Source organism: Procambarus clarkii, chromosome 72, assembly GCF_040958095.1.
Source record: "Procambarus clarkii isolate CNS0578487 chromosome 72, FALCON_Pclarkii_2.0, whole genome shotgun sequence".
In the NCBI taxonomy this organism is placed as follows: Eukaryota; Metazoa; Arthropoda; class Malacostraca; order Decapoda; family Cambaridae; genus Procambarus; species Procambarus clarkii.
The window spans coordinates 7,327,407-7,341,973 of record NC_091221.1 but is presented as its reverse complement, the minus strand read 5'-3'; the positions used below and the strand labels follow the sequence as shown (position 1 = coordinate 7,341,973).

At 37.7% G+C, this 14,567-nt stretch overlaps 1 protein-coding gene across 5 annotated transcripts in view; it reads left to right on the top strand.

Annotated features, from left to right (window-relative positions):
- The window catches only part of LOC123773633 (probable cytochrome P450 49a1), an 11,879-nt gene extending 1,043 nt beyond the window's left edge, over positions 1-10,836 (top strand). Inside the window, exons 1-12 of one of the 5 annotated variants that reach the window (XM_045767450.2) lie at positions 3,163-3,290; positions 3,520-3,640; positions 3,805-4,194; positions 4,420-4,663; positions 5,502-5,618; positions 6,295-6,371; positions 6,787-6,976; positions 7,074-7,239; positions 7,735-7,904; positions 8,381-8,459; positions 8,905-9,108; positions 9,526-10,836. In XM_045767450.2, the coding sequence (XP_045623406.1) occupies positions 3,891-4,194; positions 4,420-4,663; positions 5,502-5,618; positions 6,295-6,371; positions 6,787-6,976; positions 7,074-7,239; positions 7,735-7,904; positions 8,381-8,459; positions 8,905-9,108; positions 9,526-9,633 (1,659 nt within the window). In that variant the 5' untranslated portion in view covers positions 3,163-3,290; positions 3,520-3,640; positions 3,805-3,890 and the 3' untranslated portion in view covers positions 9,634-10,836. Of the gene's footprint in view, positions 1-3,162; positions 3,291-3,519; positions 3,641-3,800; positions 4,195-4,419; positions 4,664-5,501; positions 5,619-6,294; positions 6,372-6,786; positions 6,977-7,073; positions 7,240-7,734; positions 7,905-8,380; positions 8,460-8,904; positions 9,109-9,525 lie in introns of those variants that run through there. The other 4 variants (XM_069312417.1, XM_069312418.1, XM_045767449.2 and 1 more) reach the window with 4 other exon arrangements.
- The last annotated feature ends 3,731 nt before the right edge of the window (positions 10,837-14,567 follow it).

Genomic DNA, 14,567 nt, shown 5'->3' with positions numbered 1-14,567 from the left:
TAGTTAGCAACAGTAAGATATAGCTAGCAGGAGTAAGATATAGTTAGCAACAGTAAGATATAGCTAGCAGGAGTAAGATATAGTTAGCAACAGTAAGATATAGCTAGCAGGAGTAAGATATAGTTAGCAACAGTAAGATATAGCTAGCAGGAGTAAGATATAGTTAGCAACAGTAAGATATAGCTAGCAGGAGTAAGATATAGTTAGCAACAGTAAGATATAGCTAGCAGGAGTAAGATATAGTTAGCAACAGTAAGATATAGCTAGCAGGAGTAAGATATAGTTAGCAACAGTAAGATATAGCTAGCAGGAGTAAGATATAGTTAGCAACAGTAAGATATAGCTAGCAGGAGTAAGATATAGTTAGCAACAGTAAGATATAGTTAGCAACAGTAAGATATAGCTAGCAGGAGTAAGATATAGTTAGCAACAGTAAGATATAGCTAGCAGGAGTAAGATATAGTTAGCCACAGTAAGATATAAACAGGAACATTATCGTAGTAAATGAGTTTAGCTTCTCTGATACGGAGCCAAAAACATTGTCAATGTTAATCAGCTTATCTTTGTCTATCCTGCTGCGTGTTGACATCCTCCCCATATAAGCTCTTATATATATATAATATATATATATATATATATATATATATATATATATATATATATATATATATATATATATATATATATATATATATATATATATATGTGTATATGTGTGTGTGTGTGGGGTATCACGAAAATAAACACGTGATTAAAAAATATGACAGTGTCAGACCACGGAGGAAAATTGAAACAGGAAAATCCTTAAATACTTTCGTATATTAATACATCTTCACTCCTTCTGAAGATGTATTAATATACGAAAGTACTTAAGGATTTTCCTGTTTCAATTTTCCTTCGTGGTCTGACACTGTCATTATATATATATATATATATATATATATATATATATATATATATATATATATATATATATATATATATATATATATATTTACATTTGGTACCACCTCTGGTGCAAGTGTAGGGACCCATAGCCTCGGAGAAGAAAATAAAGAGTACTCAGAGAAGACCTTGTGGATCCTCACTGAACACTTTGATATTTTCTTCTCCTACCACCCCTATTCTTTTGTTAAGTGTGTATATTTATCTAACTTTATTTGAAAATGTCATTACACAAAAAAAGTTACAATATTTATTACATGCAGGGTACAAGGCTGCTTGTCACAAGTTGAACAGCTCCTCCAGCTATATATATATAATATATATATATTATATAACACCAATTAGACCAGTAATCAGGCACAGTCGTAACAAAGTATAGGTTATGTTACACGTCACAGGCAAGAGAACACGGTGGTAGGGGTGTCAGATGTTCGGAGAGATGCCGCAAGTCAGCATGAGAAGGGCGAATGACTATAATTTCAAGGCGCCTCAGTACGTTGCCTGGCTACAAAATTTGGCTTCGCGCCAATGCCAAAGCTCGAGCTATTTGTTTTACAGACCAGTTGCATACTGCTTGATTCTTCCACTGGTGTCTTATGTTAGAATTAAAAAGCATATAAAGAGCAGGGGAATATAATCTTTAGCAAAGTTGAACTATATTCTGGTTTATTTTCAGTGAATCATCCGTGGTCTCCACTCTGTAAATACGTTGTTTGTTGTTTTTATATTTAGCTACTCAGAACGAAGTGTGCATGTAGCACGGGCTATGGTGAGCCCGTAACGCAATACGATGCGAGTGCATGAGAATATATCTTATTAAGTACACCTGACTCAAAGCAATTTATATCCCCCATCTGAGGACGTTATATTGGTTTAAACGCTAGTTTAGCCATCTTATTTTAGGAACGCAGCCCGTCCTCCAAACAAAGATCCAAAAGTGATTCCATCCACCCGTCAAACCCCCTGTTTATGAATTAAAAACGGTTTACACACGACTCACAACTGATTTCGTTCGAACACTTCCGGAACAAGTGCTTCACTGACGAGTTTTGTTCGAACCACATCGCTATAAATGCTTCATCCACGTACTACAAATACAAATAATCGCCAACCGAACCTAAACACCTAACCTAACCTATTCCTATATATGCACAATATGCTAATATATTATAATATTAATTTATAGTTGAGAAAATTCCCGTTTTGAATGAACAGCATATTAAAATTTATGAATGCGTCTGTGGGGTCGACCGCTGGATGTAATGGACTTGAGTCGAGGACGGGTTGAGGAACGATAGTGTATCTGATAAACAGCATTGAAGAAAATACTCAAACATGCGTGTTTGATAGTTAAGAGATCGATAAAATATTCCAGCAGTCTTAGAGCGTTCATAACAGACGCAAATCTACGAATTATTTATGCGTTAGTCAGGATAAAAAATACACGTGATGCGAGTAGATAATGTGGTAATTACCACGAAGAAAACTTCATTAGGAAAGGTTTCAGTTCTTTAACTTTTATTTAACTAAACCAGTTCGAAAGTTGTAATTATTAGGACTTTCCTTGTTAATGGAACTCGATGGAAATTGACAGTTTTGCCCTGCATTGTCATTGATTGGCTGGGGGCAGTAGGTGTAGGGTGAGCTGCAACCCGTCCTCGACTCAAGTCCATTACATCCAGCGGTCGACCCTACAGACGCATTCATAAATTTTACATGCTGTTCATTCAAAATGGGAATGTTCTCAAATATAAATTAATATTATAATATATTAGCATATTGTGCATATATAGGCATAGGTTAGGTTAGGTGTTTAGGTTCTGTTGGCGATTATTTGTATTTGTAGTACGTGGGTGAAGCATTTACAGCGTTGTGGCTCGAACAAAATTCGTCAGTGAACCACTTGTTCCGGAAGTGTTCGAACGTCAGCAGTTGTGAGTCGTGTGTAAACTGCTTTTCATTCATAAACAGGGGGTTTGGCGGGTGCATGGAATCACTTTTGGATCTTTGTTTGGAGGACGGGCTGTTTACAGCGTTGTGACTCGAACAAAATTCGTCAGTGAAGCACTTGTTCCGGATATGTTCGAACGTCATCAGTTGTGAGTCGTGTGTAAACCGTTTTTCGTTCATAAACAGGTTTGACGGGTGCATGGAATCACTTTTCGATCTTTGTTTGGAGGGCGGGCTGGTGAGCTGGTAGTTCTGTATTGTTCCGGTAGATGGAAGGACGTAAACTGCCTGTTCATAACTGGATGAGAGTGATTTGCAGTGCTTTGGGAATATTTTACCTCCAATTGTCGTTGCATTTGCCGATTATTTTAGTGTTGCTGGTCAGGATATCTCCGGTGATGATCTGGTTGACTGTAGAAATTATGTGATCGTTGACAGTCTTGTTGTTTGTGTAAAGATGTGTCTCAATAACGTGGCTGAAAATACGATGAACAAACTACATATCAGAAGAGAGAGAAACGACGACGTTTCGGTCCGTTCTGGACCATTATGAAGTCGAAACGTCGTCGTTTCTCTCTCTTCTGATGTGTGGTTTGGTTATCATTGTAGTTTGTGCAATGACAGGTACCTACAGAGAGATTTAAATTTTAAATTTTGCCCCGAGGGGCGAGTTTATTGGGCAGAGAGATGTTGTCGTCCTGAATGACATCTTTGAGGCTCACATTCCATAAGTGGGGACGTAAAGGTACGACACTCGTCTCTTTCAAGGCAAAAATAATTGGTTTGATAACAACTGAGTTAACTTTTTCTAGTCAATTGCATGTGTCAAACTGTTTGAAATTTGCGAATGAAGACAAAATGTTATTCAAAGCAATTGGTTTACAAAACGCTTTAATATTTAACAGAGAGAGAGAGAGAGAAGACTCGCAAATATTATTTAAGCAGTCTACGAGTGTCTGAGAATATTTTTGATAAGAAGAGAGGCTGGCGGCAAGATGGCCAACGCACTACGAGCGAGGCTTCTCGGGAAGAACTCTGCCTTTCTTGGAATATCCCATGTCTTCCCCTCCTCACGTCGCGTCATCTCCTCCTCACGTCCCGTCATCTTCTCCTCACGTTCTGTTCTCCCTGGAGCTTCTTCTGGCCCCTGGAGGTCCCGGGAAATGTCCTCCATAGCCGGAGTGGCGCCCTCGCTGGCCACGACAGACTCCCACTCTCTCCCTCGGCCACACTCTGAGATCCCGGGTCCCAGGTCATGGCCGCTGCTGGGGACCTTACCTGCCGCATACTCCGACCCAGGTAAGAATTCGAGTGACACTGTACTTGTCCAGCTATAATTACAGCACTTAGGAGGGTAGAAATAGCCTAAGCTACTCTATCCCTTTGAGATGTATTTCTTTCTTATCTCAATAAACATACTTGAACTTGTACAACACATAATAGCCCATAATGAAAACCATATGTATTTATTTACTTTGTTTTATACCGTACAGTTTGTAATTAATTTAAAATTTTATTGACTAGATTATGATGTTTCACGGATCCCACGTCTCTGGAGATCCTATTTCAAGAAATACGGACCAATTTTCAAGCTGAATCTTCTTGGGCAGGGAGACGTTATTTTCATCTCTGATCCCACTGACATTCAACATCTCTACAGAGAGATGGCTGACAATCCAACTAGGCCAATTTTAGATTCTCTTAGAAAAATTCGCATGAAGAACAAGGCTAAATTTTTTAAGACATCTGGAACAGGCGTCCTTACCGAGTAAGTATTTGTTTAACTTAATTCTGATTCATAAAAAATTGGCTCTGAAAAACAGACCGAGGGAAGCAGGCCATTTATTGAGTCTATTATCAGGACTAAGATCCAAGACCCCAATCCATGCACTCTCCATCTCCTATCTTACTTATTATAATTTTGCCTTGAAGGGGAACTGACTGAACAACTTGGCCTGGTCGGTAGAGCGACGGCCTCGTTTCTTGCAGGTCGACATTCTATCCCCGACAGTCATAGTGATTGGGCGCCCTTCCTTCCCTCTATTCTATCCTAAATCCTTCTCCTCACATCACTTCCAAGTGATTTTTTCTTGTTCTAGCTTACCTTGAAGTATAAATTTATCGGGGATCGACACTCGTCATGGGAATGAACCATCATCATATAGCATATTCGTACACTTAGCCCTCATTAGCGATTTTAAACAGCTTACCTATGGGGTATTTATTCCCTTTAGGCATTTTATTTCCGCTTTGAGATGGCGCATTCCACCTCCTTAAAACAGTTATGCGTCTTTCAGATCAAGAGACGTGATGTGCTGACTAATTCATGAATTTATGAGCATTATTTGTCATTGTAGTGCACCAACAATGATTGCAATTCACATGAAAAGTCTTACTACTAGGGTGATTTATCATGTTTTTAATCTCATTATGTATTGATATATTCGTTTTGACCTGTCTCCCTGTTTCATTTTTTAGATTTAAATTCACATATTTCTTCTCTTGAACAATATATTTATCCCTCTTATTTGTCCTTTTTTATATATTTGGATAACGTGAATTATTAACATACGTATATATAAGTTAATGTCAACGATATACGCCAGGCAGGGTGAGGACTGGTGGCGGGTGAGGAGGCTAGTGCAGGTGCACTCCATGAGGACCAAAAACGTGGTTCAGTACCTGCCACAGGTCGACCAGGTGGCCCAAGAGTTCGTCGCCAGGTACGTGATGACATAGATAGTCTACCTCACGGTGGTGGGTGAGGAACCAGGTACGTGATGACGTAGTCTACTTCATGGTGGCGGGTGAGGGGCCAGGTGTACTCTACGTTCGTTCTTGCTAGAACATCCTCAAGTGAGATGTGTAGCATGTATATTACGGGGAATATAATATACAGTATACTCAAGTAGAGGTCAGGTAGAGGTTATGTCAGTATAGCCGGTCAGTGCCGGCGAATGTGCGGGATTTCCTCTGCTGTGACGGCATATTTCACTGGTTAAGGGTCAAGGCCTCAGAGTTGTTAGTAAAGCAATGTTGTTGTTTTGTATGTGTATAGTAAGTCTTTTTTTTCCGTTGATGAGGATAGCTTCTAGAATTTATAATCTCCTGCAGAATCAAGCTGAGTCGTTTTCACCTTGATTCTTCTGAGGAGAATCTTAATCACAGAATCTTCTGCAATGTATAATTTAAGTTGCAGAATCAATTATTTATGTGTGGGCCCTCGAGCATTTTTTAAAGTGAGTGTCACACTGTGGTGTAGCATATGAATTTTATGGAGCTCCTGCAGGTAGGTTCTTCGTGAAAGGTTTCTAAGCTTTTCAACCACTGTGTTTACTTACCAACGTTCATAAGCGTTATAAGCAGCCAAAGGGTTAATATCCAGGCCTTTCTCAACAGGTCAGCCGGTCAACGGGACCACAAGAATGAGCTTCCTGGCGATTATGTCGAAGAGTTGTTTAAATGGGCTTTGGAATGTGAGTATCTTGAATGTCTTGTAAACATTATTATGTAAATAATCAAAATAATAATAATAAATAAAATAATAAGTAATAAACAAGAATAATAAAATATAATAATCACAGACATAAAAATTAAAAGAACAATAATAATAATAATAATAATATTGGAAATGTGGATAAGGAGCTGGACTATGAGGATTATGTATAGGCAAGACAACATCACCCTAATGGTATGTATGTGTGTGTGTGTGTTTATTACTGAATATGACAGAAAGGATATAAATTATTTCTTATGTTCTTCTTCAACTGGGAAGGAAGTGGAAAAATTGCCTCCACACAGTGCATTGTACAATTTTAACGAGAAAGAGAGAGAGAGAAATCACATATTACAGTTTACTAATTGCAGAATCTTTTTAACATGGCACATCAGCCTTGTGCCTTGTGGCCCTCAACAAGAGGATAGGGTGCTTAGAGAACAGTGAGGAGGGACAGAACATCATCCGGTCATCCATCAGCATGATGGAAGCCTCTGGGGACTGTGAGTTCGGCATCCACCTGTGGAAGTACTTCCCCACAGCGCCGCTGAGACGCATGTGGAAGGCCCACGACAACCTCCTAGAGTACGTTAATTCTCCCTTGTCTTGTATGCGTTGGAAACTTTTCCCCATCGTTTATGTGAATATTAATGTCGTAAAATGCTATTTTCTATATCGCCAGTGTGATCTTGGAGAAGGTTGGCCAGGCTAAGAAGGACCTCGAAGCCCGTGACCCCGAGGACTTGGGCGAGCTGAACATCTTGGAGTCTCTCCTCACCACTCCGGGTCTCTCGCTCGAGGACGTTATCACCTTCATGGTCGACCTCTTCTTCGCCGGGATTGACACGGTAAAACTTCCTCTCTATAATCGATATAATTATAAATTATGTGGAAATCAAGTTTAAAAACTTTAAAATCAATGAATTCTTAAATAGATATTTTACACACAATAAATGCCTTATATTCCATTGCCATAGATGATCAGTCGATAAATATAAATTATCTATATACTTACATAGACAGACATGCATAGAAATTCCTTAAAAGCATTATAGATGTACTAAATTGTATCTCAGTTGATCTGCAAATGATTTTCTGTTTTGAAAACGGATTGCTCATTCTTGATTTGTGACGTTTGCTTTTCAAATATTTAATTTTCCCTGCTATTCTTTAACTTATTGCACCACTTACACTCTTTGAACAAAGTTTTATTTACCTTTAAAGCTGGCATGAGACACAGTTATTGTCATATTGAACTAACTTTCGAATAAAGATCTTATTCTCGCTCTCGTCATAGCCAAGTTAAGTGGTGGTCAAGACCACTTATGTTAATCTTTCCACAGACATCGATGACGTCGGTGTTTACCATGTACTACTTGGCCCGGCACCCAGATAAGCAGGCCAGACTACAGCAGGAACTGGACCAGGTGCTGGGAGACGGGAGCCAGGCTCTCACTTCCCATCATATCGCCAAACTCACTTACACAAAAGCCTGTGTGAGGGAGGCACTAAGGTGAGGAAGGTGTCAGATGAGAGAGACATTATAATGAGAGAGTTTTTAGCAGAGTAAAGAGAAGAAACATGTTAATTAATTAAGAGTGATTGGAATAAACGGAACCTTTTGAAGCAAAGTTAATTATCTACATATTTTGGCTATATTTTCATCCTGAATTTGAATTTCAATTTGGACAAGTTTTAATTTAAGGTAAACATTACGATATCTAACATAAAAATTTGAAGACTGCACCTTGAAGTGGTTTATAGATATCGGTGTCAGATAAGATATAAATATTCAGATAACCTTGAAAACTTTTTGACTCGGTAAACAAAAATATAAACTAAAGCAATAGTAATTATTAATTGTAAATATTTCATACAAGCATAAGACATTAAAACATGAAAGAAATATAAAGGTAAAAAGAGGATGATTAATCTTAATAAAATCTATATCAAAGAGTTGACAATTTGTATCATTTTTTATTGCTTTAGGCTGCAGCCAGTAACGCCAATTGTGACCCGTCAAACCGACAAGCCCGTAACACTTCAGGGCTACAGAGTGAACGCTGGGGTGAGTATTGTATTTTATTTCACCTTCTGTAGCACACCCCACTTCCTCCACCCCACGCCTTCTTTTTGCACCCACCCACCTAATACACACACACACATGTATACTACCAGAAAGTTGGAAGACAGCCTATGAATCAAAATACAGAAAGAGAGAAGGCATATTATGTTTCTGACATCAGTCAGTTGTTTTGTGGGTATTTCAGTCCAATTTCTTGACTTTAGGGACTACTATTTTCTGTTTTCCTGATTTATGGTGCTCTCAGATCTAGTGATTTGTTAAAATAAAAACTGAAGATTTTTTCTGTTTTTGCTACGTTTTGTGCCTTAATCTGAACAATAACAATAATCCTTGGGACATACTAACAATATCATAAGCACCAATTTTATTCTCATCAAATCGTTCATCGAATATGTTCTTGTGCTTAAGCAATCTTCCCCTTTGGCAGACTCACATATACGTCAGCATTGAAGAGTCCAGCCTGAGAGAGGAATACTTCCCTCGGGCGACGGAGTTTATACCAGAGCGCTGGCTGAGGGAAAATCCAGATCGTCTCACTAACCAGTTTGCCTCCATCCCCTTCTCCGTGGGCACTCGCATGTGTGTGGGCCGGAGGCTGGCCGAACAGGAGGTCTACGTGTTACTCGCCAGGGTTAGTACCAGGGAGGTGAACCAAAACCTGTATAGGTCAGGGCCACCTAGCTACTGTTTCCTACACTACCTTGTTCGCTAGTGTCATAAGGAAAGATATTTTGGGGGGATGAGATCTGGTGCAGCTAGAATCTTAGTCATTGTGGTCTTAATAAACTATTTATATATTAATAAAACATGATATATGTATACTTCTACGTTAAACTGTCTTCTAAAATGTTATGTTCATCACATCTCGGCTGAGAATTAATTATAACTTTAGAGGTAATTAGAACCAGCAGTAAAGCACCAGTTCCAACATTTTCCATGTAAGATGATCGATGTGATCCAGTCTATTTAAACAAATATATATATCAAACAGTCAAGAACAATGAAAATAATCATACTCTATATATTCCATAATAAACATTCTTTTCAGATGTTTTCGAAGTATAACTTGGAGTACAAGTACGATGTGTGGGACCCAGTGTTCAGGGTGCTCTATAAGCCCGACAAGCCACAGACCTTTACCATGACCGAGCGATGAAGAGCTTTTATCCTCTCTCTTTTCAGATCCCCTCTCTAAATCATGTACTTTTGCTGAAATAGTTTCATAGTGTTTCCCACAAGAATGTATTCTATTACTCAAAAAAATAAAAAAAATTGTGGTATATCTATAACAAAAAAAAAATTATAGCCATATGATGGGACTAAAAATGCATCCCTGAGGAGTTCAGCGACGCAGATTCAATCCTGTTGTATGGCTTCTCATAACCATTCTACTCGTCACAACAAAAATGAGAATGATACATGTGAAGACTCCCAACCTACCCCTCTGAAAACAGAGAAATTAATGACACTTAGGTCCGTCCTTAACCGTTCAGGGAAGGGACGTCCTGAGTCGTCATTTACCCTATTTTCAGATGTTTGGCTTGGGTGTCTAATTTTCAACCACGTTATTGTGACTTCATGTCTGCATTAACTTTTAAATTTGTTGACAATTTATCGTATATTTTTATTACTCAATTTCTTTTCTGGTATGTGTTGGCTTAGTTCCTAGTTTGCACATTTTAGACTAAGTATCTATAGTATTAACTTTAATTCACAATGTAGTGATTATACACATGTGAATATAACTATGTGAGTAAGGATGTTGCAGGGACGACTGTAACAGGTAAATCATGGTACAGTAGATGCATGTGCAGGTTGATGACATTGGATGAGTAACAGTCAGCAACGATAACACAGGATGAGTAAGTTAGTGGTGATAACATAGGATAAGTAATAGTCAGTACAGTGATAACACAGGATGAATACAGCAATAAACAAGGATCGGTAACAGTCAGTAGTAATAACATAGCATGATCAGTAGTGATAACATTGCATGATTAAGTCAAAGGTGATAACATTACATAACTAAGTCAGTGGTGATAACATGGATGAGTATGAATTAGTAATGTTAAAACAGGACGAGTAAAATATAATAGTGATAACACTGGATGAGTAAGTCACTAGAGATCACATAGGATGAGTAACAGGTCATTATCCAGAATGGTAAAGATATACTCACTCTTTCCTCTCAGTGGAATCCACTAAGTCTTCTCTGAATACTCTTTATTTTCCTATTAGAGGCTGTCCCAACTATTGCACCATATACACTGATTTATTTGTTTAGAAATATTACACATGTAACATTTCATGTTAAACTTCTCTATGCGTTTAACGAATCAAAATAAAACATTAAAAAGTATTTTGTTTTATTAAACAAACATCTTGGTAAACAATGAAGATTGGGAGAGGATTAGTATGAGCGAGAAGAGTATTTTGACGGTATATAATTTCTTTATATACTGTAATGGGTTTAATACTCTGCAGTGCCGAGGTAAGAAGGCTCACTATATGGCTGGTGATTGTGTATGGCTCATGCAACTGGTTCACAGTAACGGCAATGCTGCCGAGGGTATGGTTCAAGCAGCTGGTTCACTACATCAGCAGTGCTGGAGATGGTATGGTTCTTGCAGCTGGCTCACTGTTCTGAGCAACAGTATTGCGGAGTGGTGACTAGGTATTTATTGCACAACAAGTTCAGTAACATTTGCATTTCATCGAAGTTAGTTTCCATAGATGAGTGATGTTGGTCCAGGCAGTACCACCAGTTACCTGAGAGAATATATCTGAAGTTTATTATTTATACCTCTCTTCGCTTACCTGTATCTCTTTAACTCTCCCCACCCCCCTCTACCCCTGCTCTATTCTCTCTCTTCCCATCTCCCCCAATCTATTCGCCTCTCCTCCATTTAATACCTTCTCCTTTCTATCCTTTTCTCCCTCTCCTTCCATCTCTCCAGATCCCTGCTTTCTCAATCCTCTCGCCTCTCCTCCCTGATCCCAGGTCTATTGTGTTGTCTAATATAATCTACCCCATAAATCAACTAGCCTTTTTTCCAACCAGTATGTACCCAGGTCTTTCTTATCCAATATATATCTAAATGAAGCCTAACAAAGAGCATGATAAAGTGGAATAATTGACGCCTCTTATCCTATCACTTCTAGAAATAAATATTGTGAAAACAAATATTGGAAACAGTATAATATGGGATTCGAATCTGCGACCTAAGTTGAAAACATATATATGTTCATTTATAAGACAGTTTTACATTGTGAAATGTTTTGCAGTTACACATTGTAAATATTTTAAGTTGGAGCTATAATTGTTCTCGAGGCATTCGTTGTCTGAAGCTCATTTTGTGTGAACAAATTCATTTTCGAATTTGGAACTAGTCAAAATTCGTTTTCTTATTGTTATCCACATATAGACCTCAAACTTACACTTATGAATCCTTAAACAATTGGATCTTGAATTTGATCTTTCTCGCTATGCGTCTCATTATTCCTCTTCATTTGTGTAATTTGTCATTTTTGGAGCCTTTTCGATATTATCCACAACAATTCCAATTACTTCCTCATCACAATGATGATTTTTTAAGGCTGAATATGCACATACGTGCAATGCTTAGGTTTAAAACATTCACTCAGTCTTTGCGAGAGCAGTGTGCCTTACCTTGGTAGTCTGGGATATTGTACATGTTTCTCATCGTCTCACACTCCCTTAGGTTAGCTAAATTGAAAGGCAGTGTCGTGTCCTAGTGCCACACTCCTGTAGATCTGCAACAAGGTAACATATAGTTATATACAACGATTAATTCAACCACTTCGACTGGTCAGTAGGGTAACATCCTTCCTTCTTGCAGATGCACAATGATATCACATTAACATTATGTTAATGTGATTTTCTAGTGATTGATAAATAGGGGAAATGGTCTCGGGTATGGGATGAACATAGACGGGTCAGGATAGACCAAAGTTAAATTATTTAATATATATAATTATTACAATTGGTCTTACAATTATATCCACCTAATTAAAATAACGAGTAAAATGTTTATTCCTTTTATTGTATAATATTTATGTACTATGTAATCTGTGTAATTAGTACTCTATAATGTCCTTTATTTTCAGCTTTTGTATAAGTTATCTTAATCTTTTTGGGAACAATTATAATTTTCAACTAGTTTTTGTTATCGGATTTTGATACATATCACATCTTACATCGCTTAAGAAAACCGTAAGTTAAATTTTGTTTTGCTCTTTGATTCTTCATAAGTGTTATTTACTAGTTTTTGTTATCGGATTTTGATACATATCACATCTTACATCGCTTAAGAAAACCGTAAGTTAAATTTTGTTTTGCTCTTTGATTCTTCATAAGTGTTATTTTGTTTAAGTAATGAGGTTTATATTCCAAACTCATCATAAGTTTTTGTTTTGCTATTTAGTTTTTCTATATGACATTTCAGTATTTTAGATTTGATGATGATTCCCATCTATCCATCAAACTATCTATGCATCTACATATTGTACGTCTGTCTCTCTCTTTCTCTTATCAAATATGTAATTGTCTAATATGTGGGCGGTCACGAGAATGAGCTTAGTGGTATGAATTACTGAAAAAAGAATAGTTACCCCTTTGATAAAGGACTGTGGCTTGGGACATTTTTGAGGCAGTTGAAGAATCGTCATCTTTATGCGAGTACGGGCAAATTATCGAAAGCAGAAAATTTATATTAATTTTCTAGAAATCGGTGAATAATGGTGCATATTACTGTACAAAATTATTTTTTAAAAGTTTGTTTGAAATGTTTAGCAATGAGATGGCGGGCAGTGCCAAAAATCGTGTGGGGTTCTGATTGTCGTCCTGGTACGCTGTTCCCTTTGAAATTCTGCGGACTTCGACCACTTTATGTTCATCCCATACCCCAGACCAATTTCCTCTGCCAGTTTGGATGAGGCTAGCCCCCAACCGTGTGGGCTCCAACTTTGAACAGACATACTCTCTTATCGTATAAATATGTTCAATTTAATAACAATCATCATATATTGAATTTTGAATGTCCTCTTCATTGCGATTAGAAGATAAATCTTAGCAACGTTTCATAACGAATGAATATCTTATCTAAAATTAAAATGTAAACACATTGGAAGAAATCATCATACAAGTAGATGAAGATACGGCATTCATAGCAGGAAGATAATTATGAACAGAAGGTGCTGAGTCAGTATGAAATAGTATTTGAAAGAGTTATGAGGACATTAATCTGGTATTTGAGGAAAATGTGGAGAATCAGTACCCCACCACTAAAACCGTTGGGGGATCGAACACCGCTCCTGTAGGATGCGAGGCAGATGCTCAACCGACTAAATTATGCTACAATTTTATAGACCATACAGGAATAGAGGTATGCGATGATGCCTCACCTGAATATTGACCAAAGCCAAGTGTCGATTAGGGGGATGCCATAGGTGAAATATGAACGCTCAATCTTGTACGCCAAAAATCCTACCCAGTTTTGGGGATCGGTCAAAGAATTTTCGAAATTGAACCACCGAAGTCTGAAATGGTATTATATTATAGGGTGAAATTTTCGGTTGAACAAAAGAATATAATGCATTACAGACATTTACACTTATTTTCAGCTGAATGCGTATCTTTGATCTAAAATCTGCGCATTTTATTGCAACTAACCATTACACATTCAATCTATCAATGCAAATAAACATACTTCAATCTTTTGATAAAAATATATTAAAAAATTGTGACACATAGAGTTCTGCTGAAGTGTAATAATTCTCTACCTACAACGTTACCTGCTCTGAGCCCAAAGTAGAACTCTGGTCCTTTTGACTAACTGAGTAACAGGTTCTATTAGTGGTCGCGTCCAGAAGTCCAATTCGGTGTATGGAACCAATTCTGAATATTCTCGCGCCCTTAAAAACCACTTGCCAAAACCTGTATAAATAATCACAAAAGGAGATTTTGTTATTATTATTTTCTACCACATTGTAGAATGTATGGCCACGGACGTCGTAGCATATATACACTTTCTTCAAAAACCCCATGGACAGGGTTAGAGATCTGTTAGA